Source organism: Gouania willdenowi, chromosome 9, assembly GCF_900634775.1.
Source record: "Gouania willdenowi chromosome 9, fGouWil2.1, whole genome shotgun sequence".
NCBI classification, from domain to species: domain Eukaryota; kingdom Metazoa; phylum Chordata; class Actinopteri; order Blenniiformes; family Gobiesocidae; genus Gouania; species Gouania willdenowi.
This window is the reverse complement of record NC_041052.1, coordinates 7884041-7910111: the sequence shown is the minus strand read 5'-3', so window position 1 is coordinate 7910111 and position 26071 is coordinate 7884041. Positions and strand designations below refer to the sequence as shown.

General features: G+C 36.5%; 1 protein-coding gene across 1 annotated transcript in view; it reads right to left on the bottom strand.

Annotated features, from left to right (window-relative positions):
* The window catches only part of kremen1 (kringle containing transmembrane protein 1), a 71117-nt gene that overhangs the window by 24766 nt on the left and 20280 nt on the right, over positions 1-26071 (bottom strand). The window contains exons 2-3 of the mRNA XM_028456909.1: positions 21190-21352; positions 10405-10496 (exon numbers count right to left, since the gene is read on the bottom strand). Coding sequence (XP_028312710.1) covers positions 10405-10496; positions 21190-21352 — 255 coding nt within the window. The remainder of the gene's footprint in view (positions 1-10404; positions 10497-21189; positions 21353-26071) is intronic.

The following is a 26071-nucleotide window of genomic DNA, read 5'->3' as shown; positions in this document are numbered from 1 at the left end:
CTCTCTGTAGTGCAGAGTGAAGTGGTACAACAAGTTTTTCTTGGTATGGACTGTTGAGAGATGAGCTTCCAATGCTCACATCAAAGCAACTTTGTTTTGGCAAGGCCTTCAGGACTTCGCCCTGACAGTTTCACTCTGTGTCAGTCTAAATCAGTTTAGGGCATTGTCAAGCATGTCATCTTAAAAGGAGGCACACCAAGACAAAATGTCTCCTCAGAATAGACTGTTCTTGGGTTTGGGCCATGCTCTCACCTCCTGTCACATTAACATACTTTGGAACTTCATGGAAATATGCAATAGATCCATGCTTGGTTTTTTTCTGCCCAAAACATTTTATAGTCTACATCATTTAATGTTGTTATTTGGATGTTGTTGTTTTTTTGCTGTATTTTCTGTACCTAAGGAATGGTATCTTCTTGTCATTCTGTTGTTTTTACAGCTGTTTGCTCAAAATAATACTAATCAATGTGTGGGAAAACTAAAAGGAAACTAGTCGTTTTAACAGTAATATCATATTTCTGACATATTATTGTGAATATACAGTGATCCTCAAGTATTGCTGTAAACAACACAAGGCAGTTTGTTAAGGCTTCATTTATTCAGACAACAGTTCCTTTGGAAATCCACTTTGATCTCCTGACATGTTTCGACTGACAACTGCCAGTCTTCGTCAGCTTTGATGTTTCCTTTGAAGTTTCCTTCACTTCCACGTAGTAGTAAAAGCAAGCTAAATTTTGTCTTCTCTTTTGAACAATATGTTATGCAATAACATTAGAGAAAAAAAAATATTGCTGGAATTAGCATGAGGTAGTTTTGTCGATGTGCAACCTAATGTAAATCTGAGCCAAACATTTACGGCAATTTAAAACTTACTTTTACATTATATTTTGTTTATTTTTTAACCTAGAGTGGCCCAAGTGTGTGTTAAGCAGCCGGGAAATGTATGTCAGGTTGGTAGTGAGGAGGACCAGTTGAAGAGAGAGACAGCAGAATGAAAATTAACAGAGTTTAAAAAAAAAAGAAAAAGATTATAAATATATGAAATCATCAAACTGACTCAATAAAGGACAATATTGCATAAACAAAGATCCAGCAGCCATTCTGTGTCCAAACAATTATCTAAACTTGTTATTGTCAAAACAAGACCAAGTAAGAAAAGAAAAGTAAAACTCCAACTGAACAAAAACCCTACCGGGATTTGAACCCATCATTTTTCACATTAAAAACTACAACAAAACTGATGTGCCACATAAAGAATTGAAAATATTTTATGATTATTAAAGGTGATGCACAGATACTGGTATCAGATGTGACAGGAGGGTGTGTACGCATACTCGTGGAATTTACTTCAAAACCTCTGATGGAATTCTTGCCTCTATTAATGTAAGTGTATGTGATAAACTACTAGGTGGAAGAAAAAATACCTATTTTCTCATGGCATAAAAATAAATAAATACATGAATAAAAGTTTTACTAAAATATGAAAATTACTGAACAAAAAGTCAACCAAACCTTTGATAGTCTTAAAACTATCAATAAATACGGATGGAAAGCTTAATTATTTGGTCTTGTTTGACTATAAAAATAAGCAGTAGCAGCAGATCAAGTTGTCAACATGTTTTCTCATGGGATACGGTACTTTCCTTCTTTCATCATATCTCTGCTCTGCCACTAAAATAAACAATTTGGCATCCCTGAGGAACACTAGTGTTAAATGTGAAAGGTCTAAAGCCTGGGAATTGTTCATCTTAAAAGGGAAGAATTAAAGGGATAATTGGAGATTATTTATTTTAATGGTGTCAGTAAAAAAAGAGGAAGTGGTCAGACTAGGGCAAAGCAGAAGTGTGTTTTCTCAAGAGCAGCCTGGAGTCACGTCTGCCACTCAAGCTTTGGATAAAAAAAAAAAAAAAAAAAACACAACGTGAGAAAATGACAGTTGTGTTACATAAATACACAATCTCCAGCATTGTCTTTATAGTGAGAGGCGATGTTGGCAGTGTTGGCGTAACGGTTAAGAAAAGCGGGCTTGCAATCCATGGTCACTAGTTCGAATCCAACCTGGACCATTACTACAGGATGTCAAATTCCGAACTGTTTGTGTTATACATCGCTTTGGTTACAGGCGTCTGATAAATGGAATTGTAGAAAACTTATGTCAAAGAAATCATTCAAAATAATAAAATTTTTGTGGATTTCAAGATACCAATTTACATGCAAACACATGCAAAGAGAATCTCCCATAAGTGAGATTACCTGCACATATTAACAAAATCCCACTTCCACATAAGATTTGTGCTTTTACACTAGGGCTGCACAATTACGACCAAAATGATAATCCCGATTATTTTTTATCAATATATTATGTTAGGGAAAGAAATCTGTTTTTATCACACTTTTAAATAAACAATATGTGTACAGTTTACAGTGTAAAATTAAGGTTTAAATAAGAATTATACTAATAAAATCATTAAAAAAATTAACCAAAGAATTCAAAATGTACCAAGAGCTGACGAAATAAATACATTATTACAAAGTGCAGAGCAAATATTTTAATTATAGCAGACGATCAGATTTATTTAGTCGTGGCAACCACAATAGTGATCAGGATTGAAATTTGATTAATTGTGCAGCCCTATTTCACACACACACGATAAACAATCAAGATAAACAAAAGCATAAAATCAAACTATTATAATTTTTTATTGCTATAATGTGGGTCTGCACCCTGAGGTAACTTATTTTCTAGAACAAATTGCCCTGGCACTGATAGTTTTATTGTTTTCCAGATAGTAATAGTTTTTGTTTCTCTTGCAACTGGCTGTAAAGCAGATTTAAATATTTTCAGGAGAACAATTTAATCTTCTTCCCTGTATCAGACTTTTATAAAGCATTTAGTTGTTAGACAAAGACAAGACCTTTTAAATATTTTACACAACTGTACCTTATACCGTTTTTGGCGATTGCTTACACACTAAGAACATGTGCAAAAACCAAAGTGACCACACTTTAAATAATTATGACTATCCCTTAAACACAGTGTAACCATGCCTTAAACACATGGGCTGCTTTACACTCATTTACAGTAATTTTCTAAATGTATAGTAGCCTAATATATGTTTTTTGAGTTGATGTCTATAGTATTGTAAAATAAAATAAAAAATTAAAAAATTATTCCATTGCCATTTCCTGTTTGGCTGTTGGAAACCATTTGTTGTGGAGAAAAACAAAACATGTAAAAGTATTTAGTTCTATTCTCTGCTCTAAGGAATTCTGATTTAAAATGTCAAGAAAAAACTGTTTTCTTATAGTGAACGAATAAATATAGGAAAGCCTATAGAGCTTTATGTCAAATAAATGTGTTGACATACATATTCTCTGTTATTCAATGTTTCATCTTATTCCATAATTTCTCCTACATTGTTCTGTTTTTTCTTTTCTTTATTCTGTTTTTTATTATTCTGTTTATTGTAAAGTGTCCTTGGGTGGCCTGAAAGGCACTTTGAAATAAAATGTATTATTCTTATACTTATTATTGTTCTTATGGAAGCGTGTATCAGTTTGACACCAAAATGACTTTTTGCCAAAAGGTTGTTCAGTTTAAATGGCAGAGTTTGATTTAAAAGTCAGTGGTTTATACTCAAGCGTAGTGTGTAGTGTGTAAAGTTTGGGTCCTGGGTGCAGGAGTTTGGAAATCGTGTTTAAGCAATCAACAAAAACTGTAATACATGCCACCATGATGGATTACTTCAAATAAACAAATCCAGCAAGCTTCAAAGTCAAATTCTGCGTTTCCACGAGGTGTGTCGCCATCACTTCAGTGCCAGGGAGCGTAGGCCTACCTGGATATCAGACAAATCCGTTGGCAGGGTGTGTCAGGTGCCAAGGTGAGCGCAAAGCATGAAGCATGCAAACATCAAAGTAAAAACAAAAGTAGACCAAACGAATGCTCAGACAAAACAAAAAGCCAGACTAAATGAACACAAAAACCACCTTTGCCCTTCCGCTACCACATCACAATATTGTCAGGCTTTTGTTGCCAGCTACCTTGAAACTAAAGCTTTCACAAGAAAGTGATTGAGAACACACAATGGCAAATTAAATATATAAAAAAAAAACAAAAAAACAACTTGGACACAAAGTGTTTCACAATATAGGGAAAAAAAGGAATTTTGTGGCTCTTAATGCTTGGCTCACCTTGTTTTTATTTTGTGACAGGGTGCTTTTAAAGTTTAAGAACACAAACATTAGGAAACCCTATAATTTAAACTAGCATTTGATATGGGGAGAGCTTTCAGGCATTTTAAACGGACCACATGAAGCAAGAAACGGTCACATCCTATGCATAACTGAAGCTTTGACAAAAACAAGGCTGAACCAGCACATGTTAAACCCATTTGGAACAAAAGATGGCCTGGATTCACCCAAAGACATGTAAAGAAAATACACAATTTAAGATTAAAGGATGAGACAGAGCTAAAGTGACATTTACCTGAAACAGGTTATTCACGAAGGTTTCTGAACACACTGACACGCAACAATGTCATCAACAAATACATAGACTTGCAGAGGCAAAGTGCCAAAAAGGCCTTATTACATGGGTTAATGAGTGCTGTGGACATGATAATGGCGGGATAACTTTAGGACAGAATTGGGTGGTGGTTGACAATTGGTTGTAAATGCTGCAAACTGAAGTCAAAGTCAGCTTTATTGTCGATTCCACTATATGTACAGCACGTGTCTTCTATAGGTTTCAGCCTCTCTCCCTAGTGTTTTAAAACAATTTCAAAGGAAATGTGCATTAAAATACCACATTTACTTTATCAGTAGCAATTACTAATTAATAATAACTTAATAAGGGCTTGTCTTTACTCAAGTTAGTCATAATAATAATGATAATACCCTTAAAAAGATTAGCGTTAGCAAACAGCGATACCAGTTTGGCAACATTATATTAAAGTCATGTTTTAATGAACTTGATCACAACATAGAGAAGTAAAAACTTGACATGACATGAAGTTAACTCACTCAGTGCCACTGACGAGAAAACTTGTCAATTGCGTTTTATCACGGAGATTACTAGAATACACCCAGGCGGAGGTCCCTCATCTAAGCTATAATGTGATGTAGTAACCAACTGGTGCCCTGAAGGTGGCACCTTTAGATGTGAGATTAGCCACAAATGCTACCATTAGCTAAGGAGGAAGAAGCAGGAACGAGAGAGATTATGGTGCTATGAAGTGTTATTGTGAAGTATCCAGCAGCTCACAGCACCACATACTGACACACAATATATGTGGACCTGAGTGGATAATTGATAATGTTGCGATCGTGAGATAAAACCATCAACTAACCGGACCAAACGGGTCATCTCTGCGTGTCGGGAGGAAGACGAAGTGACGTCTGTGTGGTTGACGGGGGGAGGAAGATACAAAATATACTAAGCAAAACATTCAACTGTGAGCCAGATAGCAAAAATAATAATCATTTTGCCATCAAAAGCCTTTTCAGTGTTGTTTTATTTTTAATTTTTTTTAGAAGGAAACCAATGTTCAGATGTTATAGTTTTCAATAAGAAAAAAAAAGCTTCATAGTCACTGACATTTTTTGTTTTAGAAAAAGCCTGTTTTCTCAGCTTTTTGCTCTCAAACTGGCGATTTCTGCAAAACTTGCTCTATTCAACTGCTGATTACGGATTTCAGACTGTCATAGCACAAAATATTCTGTGGGTCTTTAAAAATCAGTCAATATGCTCTAAAACGGCTGGCACTGAGGGGGTTAGAAATTCTGAAAATGGCTGGCACTGAATGAGTTAACAGGACTAGTCGAACTACATCTAGCCTTTATTTGGCACACGTTTAAACACATACTGATAGAATCACCTTCTATTGTGCCTTAAACGTTTTATCCCTAATGACTGACAGGCCAGATAATATGAATTCCAACCACCCATCCATCTGTCTTTCTGACTATTTGCTGTACCAACTTATTCTTTTTAAGAGACATAGGAAGGCTAGAGGCAAATGCGACTAATACTGAACAAAAGGGCAACGTCGCTCATTAGCTGACACATCAAAACATTCTGCAATTTTGGGTTGCCAATCAACCCTACCTGAATGTCTTTGAGCTGTGGGAGGCAGCCAGGGGGGAGATACGCAAACAAAGCCGGTAGATTGTAGAAGACTGACACAGAGCACACAGTGAGCACAAGCCCCAAAAATCATCTTTGTAGATATTGATACCATGACCATTCACACTTTAAAGGTTTGCAAGAAAATTCTAACCCTATTGGTAACGTCGTTTTTTTCGTTTTGCTCATACGTCTCCTCCTTGCATCATTACCTGCAGCCATCTGTGAGTAAAGCTGTGAAAGTTAAACGATGCCAGCCAAACGCGCTCAATCAATACACAAAAGCAGCCACCAAAATGAGCTAGATTGTTTGTAAATCACATTGCATGTGTTAAATTATTATTTACATCTCCTCCTGAGAGCTGAGTAAAAAAAATCGATTTATTTGAAATTTTCCAAAATCGATTCATAGGTGCTGAAATAAAAAATTTTTTTAACTCTCACCCCAGTAGGCTTGTGCTATCGTCCAGCACAGTGGTTCCCAACCTTTCTTGTCTTGTGTACCCCTTGAGCCTTTTTGTCATACCATGAGTACCCCCTCACTCATACGTGTTCATGATTCTCCAAAAGTGGAATATAACACAACTGAATATTCAACGCAAGTCATTTTATTTCATCTTCTTAAATTGAACCATTAATATGTAGGCATTATGTTCTCATTTAACTCAAACTAAACATAAAATCATGTTGCCTTCAAGGCAATAAAAATGATAAATATAAGAAATAATATTATAGTAAATGTTTGTATTATTAATACTAATATATTATGATTATGATTATATTGTTAAGAAAAATAATAAAGTTGAAATTAGAAAAAAAATAAGAATAAATACAAAAAATAAGTAATCTAAATAAATAAATACAAAACAAATAATTTCCCTGGCTGTGTTATATATAAGTTTTATGACATTTACCACAAAAGGAGCTTCTTTGAATATGTCCCCTTTAAACAGGCATTTAAACTTTAAAAACAAGTCATTGCGCACACGTACCATTTTATTGACGGACTTGTGAAATGACTGAGAATATTTTTTTATCATTTTGGAAAGAAATTCTTAATTTTTCCACGTCCCCCCTGCAATGTGCTCACGTTCCCATAAGGGTATGCGTACCCCTGGCTGGGAAACACTGGTCAAGCATTAGCAAAGTCATCTACTGTGCCTGCTCAATGCCAGAGTGCATTCAATTCAGTGCAAACATGGCAGACAAAGTTCTGCTGGGTAAAACGCCCCAGCTGAAGTCAGATGTTTGGAACCATCTTCATATTATCCAAGTAAAATTTAAAGGAACAATCAATCAATACTGAATCAAAATTGAATCGTGATTAATCAATTCAAAACCTTATTAATCAAAATCAAATTGATTCAGGAAATTGGCCAAGGCACCCAGCTCTACTCCTCCCAAAATTCTTCAACATTTTGCACATTCTTGCAGACGCAGTCCTCGTTACACCCAGTTAGCAGATGAACCAGAACGTGTTAGCGCACATTTCTATGCATGTAATCCTTTAACAAATCAAGCCCGGAGTGTATTTCTAGCAGAGGTGTAAAGAGTACTGATATATCCTACTCAAGCAGAAGTACTGTTACTTGATTGAAATTGTACTCAAGTACAAGTAAATCATACATAAAATACTCAAGTACAAGTAAAAAGTAGCTCAATTAAATAGTACCTAAAGTTAGTGACCCACGTTTATTTTTGGTAATAAATCTTCCCGCGGTTCCCTTGCATACAGTAAACACCTCATGTATAAACTTATAAAGAAAGAGACCAAATCTTGCACGATTGGAACTTAATTTATTTTGCACAAAGGCATCTGTATAAAATAAAATGTTTGTCAAAATGTACAATTAATTTTTAAATAAAATAATGCCAATGATTTCAATTCTAAATAAAATAAAAAATTATCAGGCTCTAAGTAGAGCTACATTTACAGTATGAACTTGCCAAATGTGCCATGTGGGCAACAACATAATAGGTAGAAACCCCAACCTGAACCGACGATCAGAAGTGGCTAAGACTAAGAACATATGGATTATGTTAAATTTGTCATGAAACGGAAATAAAAAAAAATATCACAAAACACAATAATTTATTTAGTAACGGTTGGGTGTAGAACTGTAACAAATTACTTTACTTCTTTTAACGTACTTAATTACAAGATAAATTACTGATTTAGAAATGTACTAAAAAAAAAGTACAAGTACCCATAAAAGCAACTAAATTACTTTAACGTGAGTATTTGTAATCCATTACTATCACTTCTGATTTCTAGTTCTTTCTTCGTGACAAATAAGTGTGGCAGGTGATATGGTTCGCCCTGTTAATCTGTGCTATTTTGGCCTCTTTTGCTCAGCAAAGTATTTTTTAATTAGTTTAACCAATGTTTAATTTAAGAAGGGATTCTGTCATTTTGATTTTTTTTTCAGTTGTAGGAAAAAAAAAAAGTCAGTTAAGGATGCTGCTCTGCTTCAGTCTCCATAAATATGCTCATCTGATTGTGATTCCTGACTAAGTCTGACTTGCTCTTAGGTTACAAAGTGGGTTAAATTGCTTCAATACGTTAGAAGGCAGCTCGGGTAAATATTTAACCAACTTGTCAATTTTACATTGTGTAGCTAGGAAAAATTGATTATTCCAAAATTAATTAAACCGGGCTTTCGCCAAAATTACAGAGACAGACCAAAGTTATGTGTTTGCATAACAATATGCGTGATTACATCCTGCATGCATTGCACATTAATGAAAGGAGAATCTATTTAGCTTTAATTAAAAACCGAAATATTTGCACATGTGCAGTAACTAAATGAATAGCTAAGTCTTTGGCAGTGAAAGCAGTGCATGTTGTTGATTTCGAGGAAATGAATGTAAAGAAAAGCAGATTTGTGTCGGTGCATGTTCACAATAGTCACACGAACTTGTAAATTCTCTACTCGTAAACTCGTCTTCACACACATTAATTGAGCATTAACTCAACAGGAAACCTCTCACACCCACATGTGAGTGAAACACAAAAACATCACAACGAGGAGATGCAACAAGTCAGTCGCATCAACAAGCCTGTCAAAACAAGCTACAAAGCCAAAGGCGAAAGCCTAAGTACACACACACACACACACACACACACACGTGTTGTGCAGACACACACACACACACACAGATAGTAGTGATTGACAGGTTGCAATAAAGTAAGGGCAGGCCCAGGCATTGCAGGGAAGAAAGGGTGATGGGACTTAATTAGAGACGTTTTTTAGATGATAATAGCTTTTTAAGAAGCCATCCACTCAGTTTAAGCTATGGGCTGGTGATAAGATAAGCATAGCATATAAACATGTTTTTATTCATGAGCCAATGCACAGCCTGGAGGATACATTTAGTAGTTCTGATGAACTACGACCGGGCCCGCGGAACGTCTCCGCGGCGAATAGCACGTACCACGTTCCCGAGAATTCAGTGAAATGACTCGGTTCCACCAACTAAAACAAATGAAATTGTGCAATGTAAAATGGTAATCTACGTTTAATTACCTTTAAAACGATATATCACGACTATGTTCCGATAAATTTGGAAATTACCGGAAATAAGTGCGGGCCTCTGGGCCCCATTTAAAAAAAGGGCGCCCTGAGTATTCATACCAAACTGCATTCAAATCTAACGAGAACTAACGGAGGAGTAGTCATTTGAAGAATGGGGCCTCCTGGTGCCCCATGACACGTACGGGGTAATGGGCTCCATTTATGTGTTGGTATGTACCAATGATTCGGTACCACCAACCGTCATAATATTTGACTGGCAAATAAATGAGAATTCAACTTTATTTTTTGTATTTTTTTGGGGCCCCTTAGGATCCCCCTGGAACCCCAAATCAAAAATCGGGCTTGAAGCGTCGATGCGTACACATCCATAGATTATACCTCCCAAATTTCAGCCCAATCCATTCAAGAATAACAGAGGAGGAGCAATTTTTACTAGTGTACACAAGAAGAAGAAGAAGAAAGTGAGTGGCGTTTTTAGTCCGGTGTCATGTACTGAGAGCACATCGTACTGAGATTGTATATGCGCACTGCCGGAAAATATATTTTTGCTAAAAAAAAAATAATAATTCATTTTTGTTTTCAAAGTGAACAAGCACGTGTTTTATTTGTTTATTGGATTATGTTAGGGTTAGGATTATAATCACAGTACGGAGGTAAACTCAGACCGTGACGCTGGTAGCTCGGCCTAAAAAGTAAAAGAGTGTGTGAGGGGAGGAGGAAACATAAATGATGGCGTCTTACTTTGGCAGGTAGGGATATCACAGAATTTCCAATAGATCCCATCCTCATGATCAGCGATGTAACACCAGGGTTGAACGTCTCCGTCAGGATTCCTGCAGTAGGAAAATAAAATATATGAAAGTGACTGTTTTAAAAGTTTTGAAACACTTTCAGGGAAAAGCTTGTAGCCCGAATCCCCCGAGGTGCGAGTGATTAAAGGGTACCTGTAGTGAAAATGTATATAACAAAAATAGTGTGTCATGTATTACCAATAAACAAAATATGCGCAAAAAAATACATTAAAAGGACTTTTTAGAACGATTTTATACCAATTTTATATTTCCAACTGTGTAATGTTTTTTTTAATTCAAATTCATGTTTTCGGTTGCACCTTTTAATCATTAAAAAAAAGTTGAATTGCCTTGTGCCTTTTCATGTGAACCCTGAAGTCTTTTTTATCATACCATGAATTCCTTTGTGTTTTTGTTAAAGCTATAATACGTGTCAGAAAGCTCCCCTCAACTATGTCTGGGCAGGCAACTTATTACCAGTATCCGTGCATTTCAGCCCTTGATGTGTTTTTCTGACATTTTGGGGTTGTTTAGCTTCACCTTCTGACGTGCCTTTAATGAGGCATACCTCATTTTGTTGTCATCTGGTTGACAACTGTCGGGTGTGTATGTATCTTAAGATAACTGATAAAAAAGATAATTAGAATGCATCTTATTTTGGAATAAACATGGTCCTGTTGGGTCACTGCAATGTTACATCGTTAAAGAAATAAAAGATTTAGACATATGATAGGGACAGATAATGTATTTTTAATGAGTTATTTTAGCATAACATTTTCTAAGCCACAACACATCCTTTGCTTTGGGTTAGCATGTCTGCTTCACAGCAAGACGAGTTCCAGAGTGAGAACTTTCTGTGTGTAGTTTGCATGTTCTCCCTGTGCTTGTTGATTTTATTTCTCAGAAGTCAAGGGAGTGAATGGGAGTGTGCAATGGTCGTCTGTCTGGTTGTGTTTGCCCTGTGATGCACTGGATCAGTGATCCTAATCCTGGTACCATGGTCATTCACACTTTAAAGGCTTGTCAAACATTTCTATCCCCATTAATAATAATACAGTATAGGTTGAAATGTAAGGGCACTCACAATTTTTGGGAAAAATTGCTATGAAAAGCGCAATACGCATCCGATCTGGATGAAACTCAATGGGATGATTGAGGAATTAACCCAACTAAATTTTTTCCCATTCGTTGAAACGCTCTCTGCTGAGAGATGAGTACAGCGTGATATCCCATCACAGTTGTGTCAGCCATCCATGGGTAGTACCCTACGGTGCAGCTGGTTTAGTTCTTTACCCCTGCCCTCCAGAGCATGTCAGTCCAGAGGCAGTAGAACTGGTCTGGGTAGAGGTCGAAGCCAAAAGCCTTTTTGTTCTGGGCCAGACAGAGGGCTGAAAGGAGGATGGTTGATGGGGCCACCTTTTGTCTGAGGACTGTCGCCTCTTTTGAACTTCGTCAAGGCACTTTTACCCCATCATATTAGGGCTGACAGGCCCCTTGGAGGTTTTTCTTTTCAGTCTCACTTACAAAGGAGATAAGAAGTGCAATTGAAGACAGAAAAACTTCAAGGTTTGTGCAAGTCACATACCTCCAGAGGGAATCGTTTAACTTTGCAATGCATGAGTCTTAAGGCAACTCCTACAATGCAGAAAAATATGGGCGCCGCTTGAGCCGTATTTCAGGACTCAGCGACGGGTGAAAATGTATTCTTCCTTGTTCCCAAAAACCCTTCTTAAATGACACTTTTTTTTTATTCCTGGCTGTAACTGCCAGAAAGCTTTTCTCTTTTCTTTTGACAGACCTCATTGTCATTGCTCAGAAAGCCCTGTAGCCTTACACTATCCCATTTCACCTTTTGTGTGCAAAGTTGTGAAGGGCGTTTCCATTCCTTTTATTCTCCTATCAAAAACCCTATTCTGAGCTTCCTCTTCTCTTTTTACACCTAGAATGAGGCATTGACAAAGATGTCATTACAAAGATTTTTCTTTAGGTTGAACTTGAGTTTAAAAACCTTATAATATCGAGCAACTCTCGGATAAAATTATGATCTTATAATCATATCAAGGGAAAAACTCCTTTTTACCACTACAACAAGAGAAGTACCCTTAACCTTCTTCATAATAATCCCAGAAACATATATTGCAGGTGATTCTCTTTTACCTTCTAAAGAAATATAACCCTAAATTCAGACCTTTGAGTGACTTGTTGTGCTTTCCTTACTAACCCATCAAGAAAACATGTTTGCTTTTCTTTTTTTTTTTACTTAAAAGAAAATAATATCAGGTGCTCCTCCCATTTGATAATTCTGCCAAACCTCAATCCTAATGTAACCATTTATCTACACACCTGCACACACCCTTACAGCCAAAGTATGGGAACGCCATTCACAGGACTGCGGTGAATAGACAAGCCCACATAACAGAGAAACATAATCCTGCCCGAGGTGCAAGTGTCTGTGTGCGTGTGCGTGTGTGTATGTGAGTGTGTGTGTGAGTGTGTGCAGGTAGAAAGGTCAGAGAGAGCATGAAAAGCAGACAGCACAGATTTGGTACCGTGGTTTACAGACCAATAAATGAAAATCTACGGTATTTATTTTACCTCGGAAAGCAAAAGTAGACCATTCCTCGAGGATGTCCAGAATCAGAAACAGTTATACTGAGAATTGACAGAAATAGTTCACCCAATATGAGGAATTCGTTTTGGTGTGTTAGACAATACAATAAGACAAGAATTACAGTACAAAATGTAGATATTGTCAAAAGAAACAAGAGCGAAAACACTATGGAATATTTGGGGAGAGGATACTTTACTAGTTTTGTAAAGTAAAATCAACAGTTAAAGAAGCATGAAACTACATTTTAATAAATATGTTTACTACATTTTGACAACAAATACATTCTACTGTAACACCATCAGTATGTACTTGTCTGGTTCTAGAACTATGTTTGATTCAACACATCAACTTTTATTAATGTGTGATGTATCTAAATGTGTCAACAGACCCTGAACCACACCCCTGTGTTGAGAGGAACAGCCAATAATATGAACCTCAGCCATTGGTCCACCTATTTCTGACAGTTTGGCCAATTTAGCATTTTGGCTTTACATTTCTTAAAGGTATAGATCACAATCCTGTTCAGAAACCTTTTTAGTTACAATGGGTGAAATGGTTCTTCTATCAATCAATAAATTATGTATTCGGAAAAACAATCAGACCTGTATGAGCTGAAATACTGTAAAAACTCTGACCAATCCCTGCCATTGGCCCGAATGAAAATAACCAATCAGATGCCTTCATACCTCATCCTGTCAACACCTCTTTTTATATCAGATGTGGGTTCAAGCATTTGGGGGTGTGGCTTTGGACAGAGCCCTGATAAGAGCATACGGAAGGAGGGGGTGGAGCCAAGTTCAGAACTGAAGACCCTATCCTGCATGTTTTAGATGCTACCCTGGTCCACCACATGAGGTTATGAGACGTTCTGATCATTAGATTGAGGCGTGTTGGAGCAGGAAGACATAAAACATGCAGGAAAGGTGCTCTCGAGGACCGGACATGAACACGCCTGTCTTAACAGATCTTGGAAATAAACTGAAGATTGTAATTAATCAAGTCCAATTTGTTATTGTGCATATTGTTATTAAAAATACCTTTGTAGAGATTAGGCTTGGGCGGTAATACGGTAATACCGTATACCGCGGTAAAATAGGGAGGTTTGACGATATCAAAATTTGGATACCACCCAAGCCTAGTAGAGATCATAATATTGTATCTCTAATGGGCTACTTTATTGTATTTCTGTTTATCTGCGATATCTGTTGTAACTATTTTATATTACAAAGTATTTGCATTATATAGATAAAGTTAAAAGGCCAGAAATGAGTGTTTTCTGTGTCACTTCATGAGAAGCATAGTTTGCTTCTGAGTAAAAGGACTTGTTGAAACACCTTCGTACCCAGAGGTGGATCCGAGGAGATGTTTTGACACTAAATTGGCTAAATAACGTTGATTGACTCACTTTGCTCGGAGTGAGCCACACACTGTGGTGAGAGGCCAATTACGGCCAAATCATCTTTTGCCTCACAGGCTCTCCATTCCTCCTTTGTGGTAGGGAGTGGAGCAGCTCTCAGCAGCTGGATGTTACTGAGGTTTTCATTATAAAGCTTATAATCATCCATGAAGCTCTCGAAAAAGCAATTAATGCATTTATCAGATACCACATGTTGATTACAAAATATGAGGTGTTTATTTGATTGATTGATTTTACTAAACAAAAAGCCAAAGAACTAATAATAATAATAGTAATAATAATAGCTGTGCACCAATTGTCGGGTCAAGGCAATTTTTGGCAAAACAAGAGAGCAGCTGTTAATATTTAAAGGCAGATTTCAAATGGCTGTAAAAATTTAAGTTATTAAGACAAAAATCCAAAAATACACAAATTGCATCGAGGCAGCATGGAGATGTTGGTATTTTGTTTTTAACAATCACTTATTGGCCCCATAAGTAGAAAAAAAGTCATTTTTGTACGGACTCCAATTGTTCACGAGAGTGAAATTCAAAAGCTGTAAAAAATATATATATAAAAATAAAAAAAATAAAAAACAGTTTTTGAGATAAAAAAGATTTTCTACATTGACTCCAACCATGACCATTTCATCATTTCCCAATAAACACTGAAAATGTGTGTAGCTGGAATTGCAAGTATGTTAGGTTTACAAAACCACTGACAGTCAACAGTTTGATGCATTATAAGCTTAGTTTTAAATAAATCAAAAATCTGTGTGGATCGTTTGTGCAAGACAGTCTGTTTAATAACTTAAAAACAAAACAGAGTAATGACAACATAAATAGCGATAGGTTTAATGGTACAAAGGTTGCAAATCTGTTGCATATATGGTTGATTTGTTGCAAATTTTCAAAATTTTAAACTGTAGAGTTTTGCTGTAATGCCACTTTTCAAACATCTGTTTTTACTGCTGAGGTAATTTGGCATGGGTCGATTTTGAGCAAAATTGGTAATTGTTCACGCATGGGAAGTAGGATTTCCTCAGAAGAAGAAGGAAAGAAAGAAAGAAAGAAAGAACAAACATGAAGAATAACAATGGGGTTCTGGTTACTTTGTTTTGTGTTTAATAGAACTGAAGGTGCCCAGATTTCGCTAAGTGGTGATGAGAGTTTCATCTGCTTTGGGATTTGAGGTCAACAGCACATCAGTCTGATTGAGTTGAACGATTCAGCATGCACACTGCTTCCGACTGCATGAATGTAAGTATTAAAGATGAGAGTGTGTTGGTAATGAGCTGATCCGTGTCATCTACAGTCTATTGTTGTTTTCTTGCACGAAACACAATCTTTAGTTTCCTTACTGATGTTATTGCGGTACTAAAATAGTCCCTTTAAAAAACAAAAACTAAAGAAAAACAACACAGTTAGTACTGAAATTTATTGTAATTTGCCCAAATTGATTGTATCATACACAGTGTGAAGATTTAAAAGCCGCTCTTTTATCAATTTTTCGTCATTTTACAGTGAGCATACATTCATACTGTAGTAAAATTGGCATTTCTATTATTTAACTAGTGTCATATTTTAGGGAACAACATATTAATCATTAGAATTGTGATTAATAGCATTGGCTTTTTTATTCAGGCATGAATATTCTACAGTTCATGCATTTGTCCTGTTGTTTTAGTAAACTACACTCAGTCTAGACTCTAGGTGATGAGATGGATGCATTTTGCATTTGCATTGTTTTCACATCTCTGGGTAATACTAGTGAAAAATGTACTTTAATGTTTAAATATAGCTAAAGGGATTATGCTAAAACGTGCAGATAGAACATCTTCTGAATTTTTTGATCCAATAGAAAAAACAGAAAACGATTTAATAGTTTTGGCTTTTGACAAATAAAATCTAATCCAATAATGACAAAACTAATGTGATACAAACAATATCACATTTACAACTTATTCATATCCCCCCAACCCCCCCACCCCAAAACAAAAAAATAAAATATAGAATACTGCAAAAAAATATTTCAATGAAATTAATGAGAAAAAGGCAGGAACAAAACACTTGATCAATGCCAATATAGCCAAGGGACTTCCTTTGTACCTTATTCAGTTATTGCTGTAAATATAACAGCATGGCATCTACTTCGCTGCAGCACATTAAATCATCTTCTGGGACACTTCTATTAACGTCTCCGTTTTAGCAAAGCGGTGCCCTGGAATCACAAAGCAATCACACAACAAGTAGACGTATTGGCTGCAATCGTCCTGACCTCAGATTTGCACTTGACACCATGGAGTTTTAATTACAATCAACTTTGGGAACACCATTCACTCTGGCACTTCCATTATCTCATTTATGTGAGGCAGACGCATTAAAAGCCATAGAGAACCCTCATAAATTCTGCAGAACACATACACCTGCATATAAATAGGCTTCAAGTGACTGGCAAGGCTATTCAACCAACCACTGAAGCATCATCTGTTTCACACACACGGACAAATGCACCGAGGGGTCCAATCTAAGAGGGAGGAGTAGATTGGAGAGAACCATAAACAAATTATAAATCAGAACTTTGATTTTAACTACAGTTGACCAACAAATGTCACGAAGCGTTCAGAAAGGTCAAAAAATACTCATGGAAAATGTGTGGTTGAACAGAATGGGGAGGAAACAATTGAAAAGGACCATCAAGCATTGTTGCAGTCGACTTTCACAAAGACGATTTCATTACATGAATCAAATAATGAATTGAACCATGCAGACAAATTGCTAAGCTCAGACACGAGAGCTCTTGTCTTTTTCCGAGGCTGTGTACTTCCGGTTTTCCAGGCGAATAATGTGACATTTCCCCTCTGCCCAGTTTCTCCCTATTTTCACTGGAGTATTTTATTGCAAGCTATAAAAATGAAATGTGGGGCTGTTGAAACTCTTTCTTCAGGATTACTCTCGTGGGCTCTTAACTGAATCACCAATAGGGATGTGCCAGCCAATGGGATGAAAAGTCAGTTCGTAATCCTTGACCTGTCTGCTTCCCAGTGTCGGATGCATTCTTTGTGTCACGCATTTTAAGTTAACAACATTCCTAGATTGCAGACTTCTCTGTATCAACCTGTGGATTTCCACCTACATTATTATTAGTATTAGTATTCAAGTCTATGAACCATTGATAAGTCCAATAGCATGCCTAGGGCCTCTTGATTTTCTGGAATTGCTGAATTCACGTTCTGACACAGAAAAAACAATTTGAACCAACATGATATGGAAATGCATAACGTATATTTTTCTGGAACAATATCACACATTTAAATGCTATTTTTCACCATAAAACAGACTTACTAGGAAGCCTGACAAACGGACCAATATGTCCAATTCTGCAAGAATCCCATTCAATCCTGTTTGCTACATGTTACAGTTCATCTAGTGGTCATGTGATTGAAAATGAATGCAGAGCTTCATCTGAAGTGAGTTTTTAATGTGTTGGGATGAACAAGTGGTTCAGCTGAATTCAAATCTGAAAAGTAGTGCTGGGCAAAAAAAATGATTCATTTAATTCATCAAATTTGTAGATAAAAAACGATTTTTATTTTGCAAATTCGAGTTTTTAAATTTTTTATTTATTTTTTTCCACCACAGTATTTTCAGACTTTTTTGCGTTCCATCCTTGTGGGTTACCATAGCGCTACGTGCGCCATCCCCCTCTTTGTTTACATTTGTTTACCCTTTGAGTAGGCTATACTGTATGTGTGTCACAGGCATGTTTAATTTCTTATTTGCACTATGCTGAGATGCTAAGGGAAGAGTTTATCATTATTTTAATGGTAATGTTAAATGTTATAAAATACATAGTTATCTGATATCTTAATCAGAAAATTTAAGCTACTGTGAAGTTGCTGTTAAATTTACATTGTATTTTTCCCTTTAAATGAGTACTGAGGGTCTAGCGTTGTTGCTAACGTTGCTCTTGCAATCTAATCTCATGTGATTTCGTCATTTACAAAGATGAAAATATAACTTAATTCCTTAATGGCATAATAAGTGAGAAATACTACCACTAAAGGACGCATGTTAATCTGATGATAGCGTATATATATGTATATATATTTAATGATAGGTGGGATAATCCTTTGCACTATGGGAGGTTATGCAGTGAAACATGACAAGCAGGTCAGGTCAAATTGGTGCTTTGGTCGAACTGGTGACCATTTTTCTCACACAAACAACTAACACTCAGACTTAATCACCAGGAGAAAAAAAATGGCCCAAGTGGAATGAAAACATTAATTAGGGCAGAGGCACTCATTGCAGGTTTTGCCTTTATTAAACTGATATGAAGTGATATCATACAAAGTGAGTCTCTATCAGCAATGTGACATAATGAGACACAATGGTTGGTCAAAAGGGCAATGAAATTTGCAAATGTTGGATGAATTTGCGAGGCTGTGCAAAAAGAGGGACGAGAAGAAACGTGTTGTGACACTAATAGACATTTGTGACGCTGTACAGGATAAAGATAATAAATCATATTTGACGCCTACAAACTGCTTACATTAAGAGTTCCACACAAAGACTCACTGTCTTTGTGTGGAACTTGATTTTGAGCAAGTTAAAGCAATGTCTGTTTGTGGTTTGTGGGTCAAACATGGCTGCTTTCAGCTGACGTTAGGTAAGATTCAAAGCACATGCAAATCAACATTGCGCTAACAGGAACTCATACATGCGTTCAGACTGAAAGGCAAATTAGCCATCCATTTACCCAGATTTCTCCAACATTTCCCTCACCACCGACTCTGGAAACACATTTGTTTTTGTTTTCATTTATTAAATTTCTCCTAGTACATAATGTAGGTTTTTGTGCATTGTATGATGTTGCTGTCAAAGACATGGTGATATACTGTATGATCTGATATGGTGGTAAAATGATGTCAGAGGAGAGCTAACCACTGATAGAACACAAGATTCACACTGCAAACAATTTGAATAACAACTACATGTCATGTAAATGAAGTTATTTGGTATTCAAATATAGGGAAATGACATTGCACACACTAAAATATGATCAAGTGCAGACATGGCATAAATTCCACCCATTGTTTTCTTTGGAGAGTAAGCGGCCACTTTGGTTCTCGTGGCCCTGCTGATGGTAAAGTCCTTTACAGTCTCTGGGATTTCTGTTGTAGCTACTTCAAAATGTCTCTGTGGGTAAGTGGAGCTGTTAACTACATCACAGGCCAAAGGAAGACCACATTCAAACCCTGGCCCTGTTTGTTTTGTATCGCTTGTTGGACATTATACGCCCCCAAAGTGCAAGAAAATCCTTCCTCAATCCTTTGCACGTACCCTACTTATAAATTTACCAAAGTCCCATCCAGTTCAAGCAAAACAAATCTGTTTAATACCACTTTAAAGCATTGCTGCATTATGACTTTCTAACCTTGACCGAGGGAAACACTTTAGAGGCTTTGGGACGACAGTGGAAGAGTTACTCTGTCTCCTATGGCACAACGATCTGGGGCCAAGCCGCTGTTCTTGGAAGTTTGAGTGAAGTGGAACTGACTCACAGCAGTGGCTCCCTGAAAGCACACTGGTTTGGCAGTTGTGCGTGATGCTAACGGTTGAGTTAGGTGGTATGACTGACAGATAGAAAGAACCACCCAGACACCAAAAGCCACTGTGTACATTCACATTCCCCAGAGCAGGGCATGAGATCTACTTCCATAAACTCTTCAAGCAAGTTGGCATCGTTGTGATGACTGTGTGGGTACTGGTGATAAAATATGGAGAGGCAAGTCTCAAATATTCAGAAAAAGGACAAGGCTTTAAATATTCCTAAAGTAGAAATGTTTGTGATTTCTTTTAAACTTTTTATTGAAAAGAATGAATTCAAATGGTGGAAACCCTTTGAAAATATTATTGACAATATGAAATATGAAAACTTTAAGGTTTAGTGAGTAGAAGAAAATATTCTGATACACTGATATTCTTTTTCACACCTCAATGCATTTAATGTAAACATTGAATAACAATGTGTTTCTATCCTTAATTTCTAGTATCTTGCTCACTAGGGCAAATGGTTTTTGCAAATATGGTTTCCAATTCTAATTTTTCCTCTCAATTTTTACTTCAGCTTGTTCATTTGAAAATTTTCTGAATATTTCTTTAAAATAAGCACGTTCAATTACCAGGTGTATTTTTCCCCCATATACCAGTGTTTCTCAAGTGGACGTATGTGTACCCCTAGGGGTACGCGGTGGCACTACAGGGGGTACTTAAGTGAGAGAGAAAGTGGAAAATTAATAATGAAATCATGAAAAATATGTTTATTCTTTTAGTTGAAAATTATATTCATAATATTGATGATGTAAATTATATTGATTAGAAAATGAACTGGAAATACACGGTTCCACACCAGACGGGAGACGACTTAAATAGATATAAACTATAGAAATAAATGTATTCAGGAGGCACTAAATACGGTTTTATTCCACTTATTCACAATGTGTTACCACTCATTCACTCCATGAGGCTCTAAAGTGGTTTTTCTTAGAATTCTGAGCAAAATGTTGTAGACAAAGGGGGTATTTGGATTCAGAAATAATAGAAAGGGGGTACTTGAGTCTTAAGTTTGATTTTTATTTTTTTCTTTGAAATATTTACTTGCATGAAAACTTAATAAAATGTGCATTTATAGAGTATAGAGTTAAAACTACAGATGGAACTCACCTGCAGTAATTGTGGCTGCCTAGACCTCCATCCCCATTGGGGTATTTGAGAGTGTTGTAGGGATGCTGAAAAGTCTCGTTCCAGAAAAGACAAGGTTTCCCACCATGAAGGCTGGTCTGGTTCTGGAAGCCTCTGTAGTCTTCTCCATTGGCCGTGAAACACTCTGGAAAGCATAAAATATGAAATACAATGAGAAAAAAGCTGAAAGAACAGAGAGAGGCGAGGTTTAGTGGGGATCAACATTTGGATCACCCCCGTGCCAATAAAATGTTTCAGTGTGTTCTGAATTATTATTGAAGAAAACCTGGATATTGTTTTGTTCTCTGATCAAGCAGACTCCAAGCATCAGTATTAAATAATGCAAACCAATGCACACACACAAAAAAAAGATGTGAGTTTCTAGATGAAGCATTGGTTGGTTTAAGGCCTTTAAGAACAATGAGCCATCCTGGACCATCACTCTCTTTGTACCACCTTTTACAACAATGTTGGAATTCCTAATTTAATCACATGAAACATTTCATAGTGAGATAATAAGCTGCTAAAGATGATACTTTTATCAGATAAAGAAATAGTATTGGCCTCATTAATCAAAAAATCTCAAATATTTTACTCCCAAACAAATGTAGAAAGTTGAAAGTGCTGCTCGAGAGTCTGTTTTTTAATTTCTTCTGTAAATGATTGGTCTTTTGACATGTCGGAAAAGTTTTCTCCATTGCATTGTCGGATGTGAAGTTGCAAAGAAGTGTTTACTTCATTTTTATTGTGATTTCTTGTGTTTCTTGAAGAACAGTGATATGCTAGTCACTATTTTTGATCTAGTGTTATCCAGTATTCCCCGTGATATCACCACGTTCACTCCGCGAGACATTCAATTTTGGCCCGAATTCGCGTCTTGACGTATAAACCCCAAAATAAACATCTGCCATTGTTTAACCACAACTTTCAGTTCATGAAAACACCAGAAATGTGATGGGGAGTCACTTGGCAGAGTTTTGGGATGATTGGCCAATAACTGTCCATATTGATCAAGTTATACTGCCTGTGTATGAGCCAATGCTCTGCAATGTGGCGGTCATTATGCTTCCTAATACACCCCTTGGTGAGCCAGCAGTGCTCCGAGGCTCAATCCTTAACTATCTTAAATCCGGAGTTTCCCAAATTCCTTTTGAGTCTTTGTTTAACCTCATATTCTTTCATCTTTTTTGGTCAGTGATTTTACTGGAGCAGACAACTTGGAAACAGAACAACATCAGAAATAGGGGAAAGGAGTAAATGCAAAATCATAGTATTTACAATCCATGTGCGGGTATCAGAAGAAATTGTGATGTTCAAGATTCCCATATTATAATTAGAAGAAGAAAAAAAAATGGCCGCTACCAATGTCACCTCAAAGTAATTGAGACTAGTTTAGGCATAGCGCCAAAATGAAAGAGCTAATTTAACATTTCAGCAAATTAGAAATGTATACTTTAGCATCGCCATCATTAAACCAGTGGTTCTCAAACTTTTTTGGCTAAAGCACCCCCTTTGTCCGACTACAACATTTTGCTCAGAAAACTGTTTTAAAACAACTATCGATCATAATGATGGAATTAAGAAGAATCTCATTTTATAAACAAGTGGAAAGAAACAGTATTTAGTGCAGTGGTTCCCAACCTTTTTTGGATCATTTCCCCACTTTGATATCAAGAATTTCTGGCAATCCCAAATACATTTTTTCAAGAATGACTTTATGATCATGTTTGAGCTAAGATACATACATATACTGTATACATATATGTATATTTACTGCATTTTAGTTGAACTAGAAGTGAAAGTATAGAAATACAGTTGTTTAAGATTGTGTGTTGTTTTCATTTAAAAAAAAGTAAAATTAAAAAATTTAAAAAAAATCGGTTTTAATTTTTCCAAAATTTCAGGCGACCCCACATGGGACTCCGACCACCAAGGTTGAAAATCACTAATTTAGTCACATCTGAATGGATTTATTTCTATAGTTTTTATCATTTCTGTCTCACACCTGGGGTGGGACCAAGAATGACACTTTATTTGTATATTTTCCACTCTCTCTCTCTCTCAAGTACCCCCTGTAGTGCCATCGCATACCCCCATTTGAGAAACACTGGTATAGATTGGACTTCCCTCACACTCAGCCCTCCATTTGCCCACCCAGCCCTCTCTCTCACCAAGCTGCTACACTCTCCTCACACAGGCCTAGACTTTCTTGTGGTTTCATCATAGAACGCAATGGGAAACAGAACCACCAAAGCATGAAAGACAGAAAGGAGAGGCAGGCAAAAAAAGGCCTCCTATAAAACATATGCAAGATCTACAAATAGAAAAAGTCCGGGAAAGGAAAGAGCAGGACTCGCCCTTGACCAAGCCCTGCGCTCATAGCAATACAGCTCCACCCCAGCAACAAGAAATAAAGCAAAACAGATCACTGAAAGAGTGACTTAATTGCCCTGTTATTATGTTTGTTGGGATTTGTGGCTAATGACTTCCACATTGCAACTTCAAATTCACTTAATTCTACAAATAAAAAGGAAAAGATAAAAAAAGAGCGAGTGATACATAGGTTATTATGTTATTCCAAGAACAAACAAACAAACCTACCAATAAATATGTTGAGAAACGCTCATTCAAGGTCACACCAGAGCACCTATTCCTCATGTTTGCTACACGGATGAAAAGCAGCAATAATTACAGACGACGACTTCTTCAAAGAGGGTTTGCTGAAAGAGCTTCCTTCCATCTTTATTATATGTTTTGGGCTCTGGGGACAGCAAGAAATGCTTGGTGCATGAGCAATATTTCCACTGTCATAAATTTACAGCAGCATAAATAGGTAGTGATCACAACATTTTTTCTCAGTAGATAAACATCTTTGGATGAGGCTATTGAATTAAAATCTTAACCAGATGTCTACAAACAACCCCAAAATCCACAGACATCTACCAAACAATCAGGTCCATAAATCAAGGTATTTGTAATAAGGGAAGGATGAATGGAAGTCATTGAAAATCAAACAATAAATTATGGCAAGAATCGGTTACACTCTACCAGGATGTTATTTATTGTTAGTGTTAGTTATTATAAGCCTCATTGTGATCATGGAAAAACACGGAATTAACTCCCTGAAACGTAAATATCTGCACGATATAGATACCCTCACCTACAAGTTTTGGGAGAGTATTACACATTTCCACGCATTGTTTTCTCATTAAACATGTGGTTAAATGTGTATACCAAGTGTTTGTAAGGGACAAACACGCAAACTTGTCATTTGAGGAGAAATTGTGCGCTATAATATCTTGCAATGTGTGCGGTCAAGCGCGGTCTTTTAGCAGAATGTTTCAACTTCTGAAGCATATAAAATACTTTTAGTACTTCAATACCTTGAAATCCAAGATTTGAGAAAATTTACAATGAAAAATCTGAGGTCCTACACCAGAGACATGCATTAGAGTTGGAGAAACTCTGGTCGATAGCATCAGATCGCTGATATTATTGAGGGATATTAGCAATAAAATGTGAAATCGGTTGGCATCGGTACAGGTTTTTCCACTGATATTGAAAAACCGACATATGCTGTTAATTTAGACAACATATTAAAAACGAACAAGGCACTTTTTCCATATTTGAAGTTGAATTAGTGTTAAATTACTTTTCTTAATTTACACTGATGATGTTTATTTTTAGAATACATCCAGTGGGCCTCACACTTTTTGTGTTTTGGACAATGCATTTTTCATTTAAAACATTAACAAGTTACAAACATTTAAAGCAAAGCAAAAATGAATACAAAGTTCTTATAGAGCAGGTAAAATACTAAGACCAGGAACAGGTTGACAATGAATTTTTAAAAGTTCTAAACAGTTGCCTAAAAGACCCGAATGGAAAAAAGACATGGACATGAAGACTATTATTGTTTTAATTGTAACAAAAAACTAAAAAACATTATCTAAAAGTGTCATTTTGAGGGCACTGACATGTTCTTATTTTTTTGTATTTGAAACTATTGGTTCATCACACTGTTTGGTAAGCTTACTTTTGTCAGACTAAATGGATTGTTGTTGAACTGGTTTGTTTATTTCTACAGCACAAAGAAAGATCAGAGAGTGTAAACACATTTATTACTACACACTCTGTTTCCTCTTCATAGCGTACTGGTAGCCATTACTGTAATAGCGCTCATTAACGTCAGTAGAGTAACAACGTAGGGCAGGACCAGGCCAAAGCAGGCCAGGTTTAATGGGTTGCAGAGTTTATTTCTGGGGGTAACACGCCTGGCTGTTACACAACTATGGTTCCTCTTCCTCCCCAGCAGCACTATTTCCACATCAATCCCACATCAAACATAAGAGCACTGCAGGGATTACAGCCACAAAATTACGCAGGTTTTACAGATAGCCACAAATTTAGCAAATCTCTTTTACTGTAGTTGGAGGCTGTTCAGGTCAAGTTAGTAATTTGGTAAGTTTGTGTGATGGGGGGCACCCTGCAGGTAATGGACCACACTTGACTTCTTTCCCAATCGCTCCTTTTCAATACAAGGTTCTTAAAAGCAAAAGTAACCCTCATGGGAGAGGGTCAATGAGTGGCAAGGATAGAAGCATAAAAACAGAAACCTTGAACTCATAAATATGCAGACACAGTGTTTTTAAATCCTTTTTTTCTTCATGCTTTTGTCACAGGCGGTAACCCCAGAAAACCAGGCAATTAACCAAGACCTCAACAGGTCTCAAAACAAATCCATCACCATCAGTCTTCAAAGAAACACTGTTACCAGTTTGAGCTTTACACTAACGTTACATACTATAGAATAGTAATTTCACTTCTACTTAAGTAAGTTTTTTAAAAAGTACAGTAATTTGTT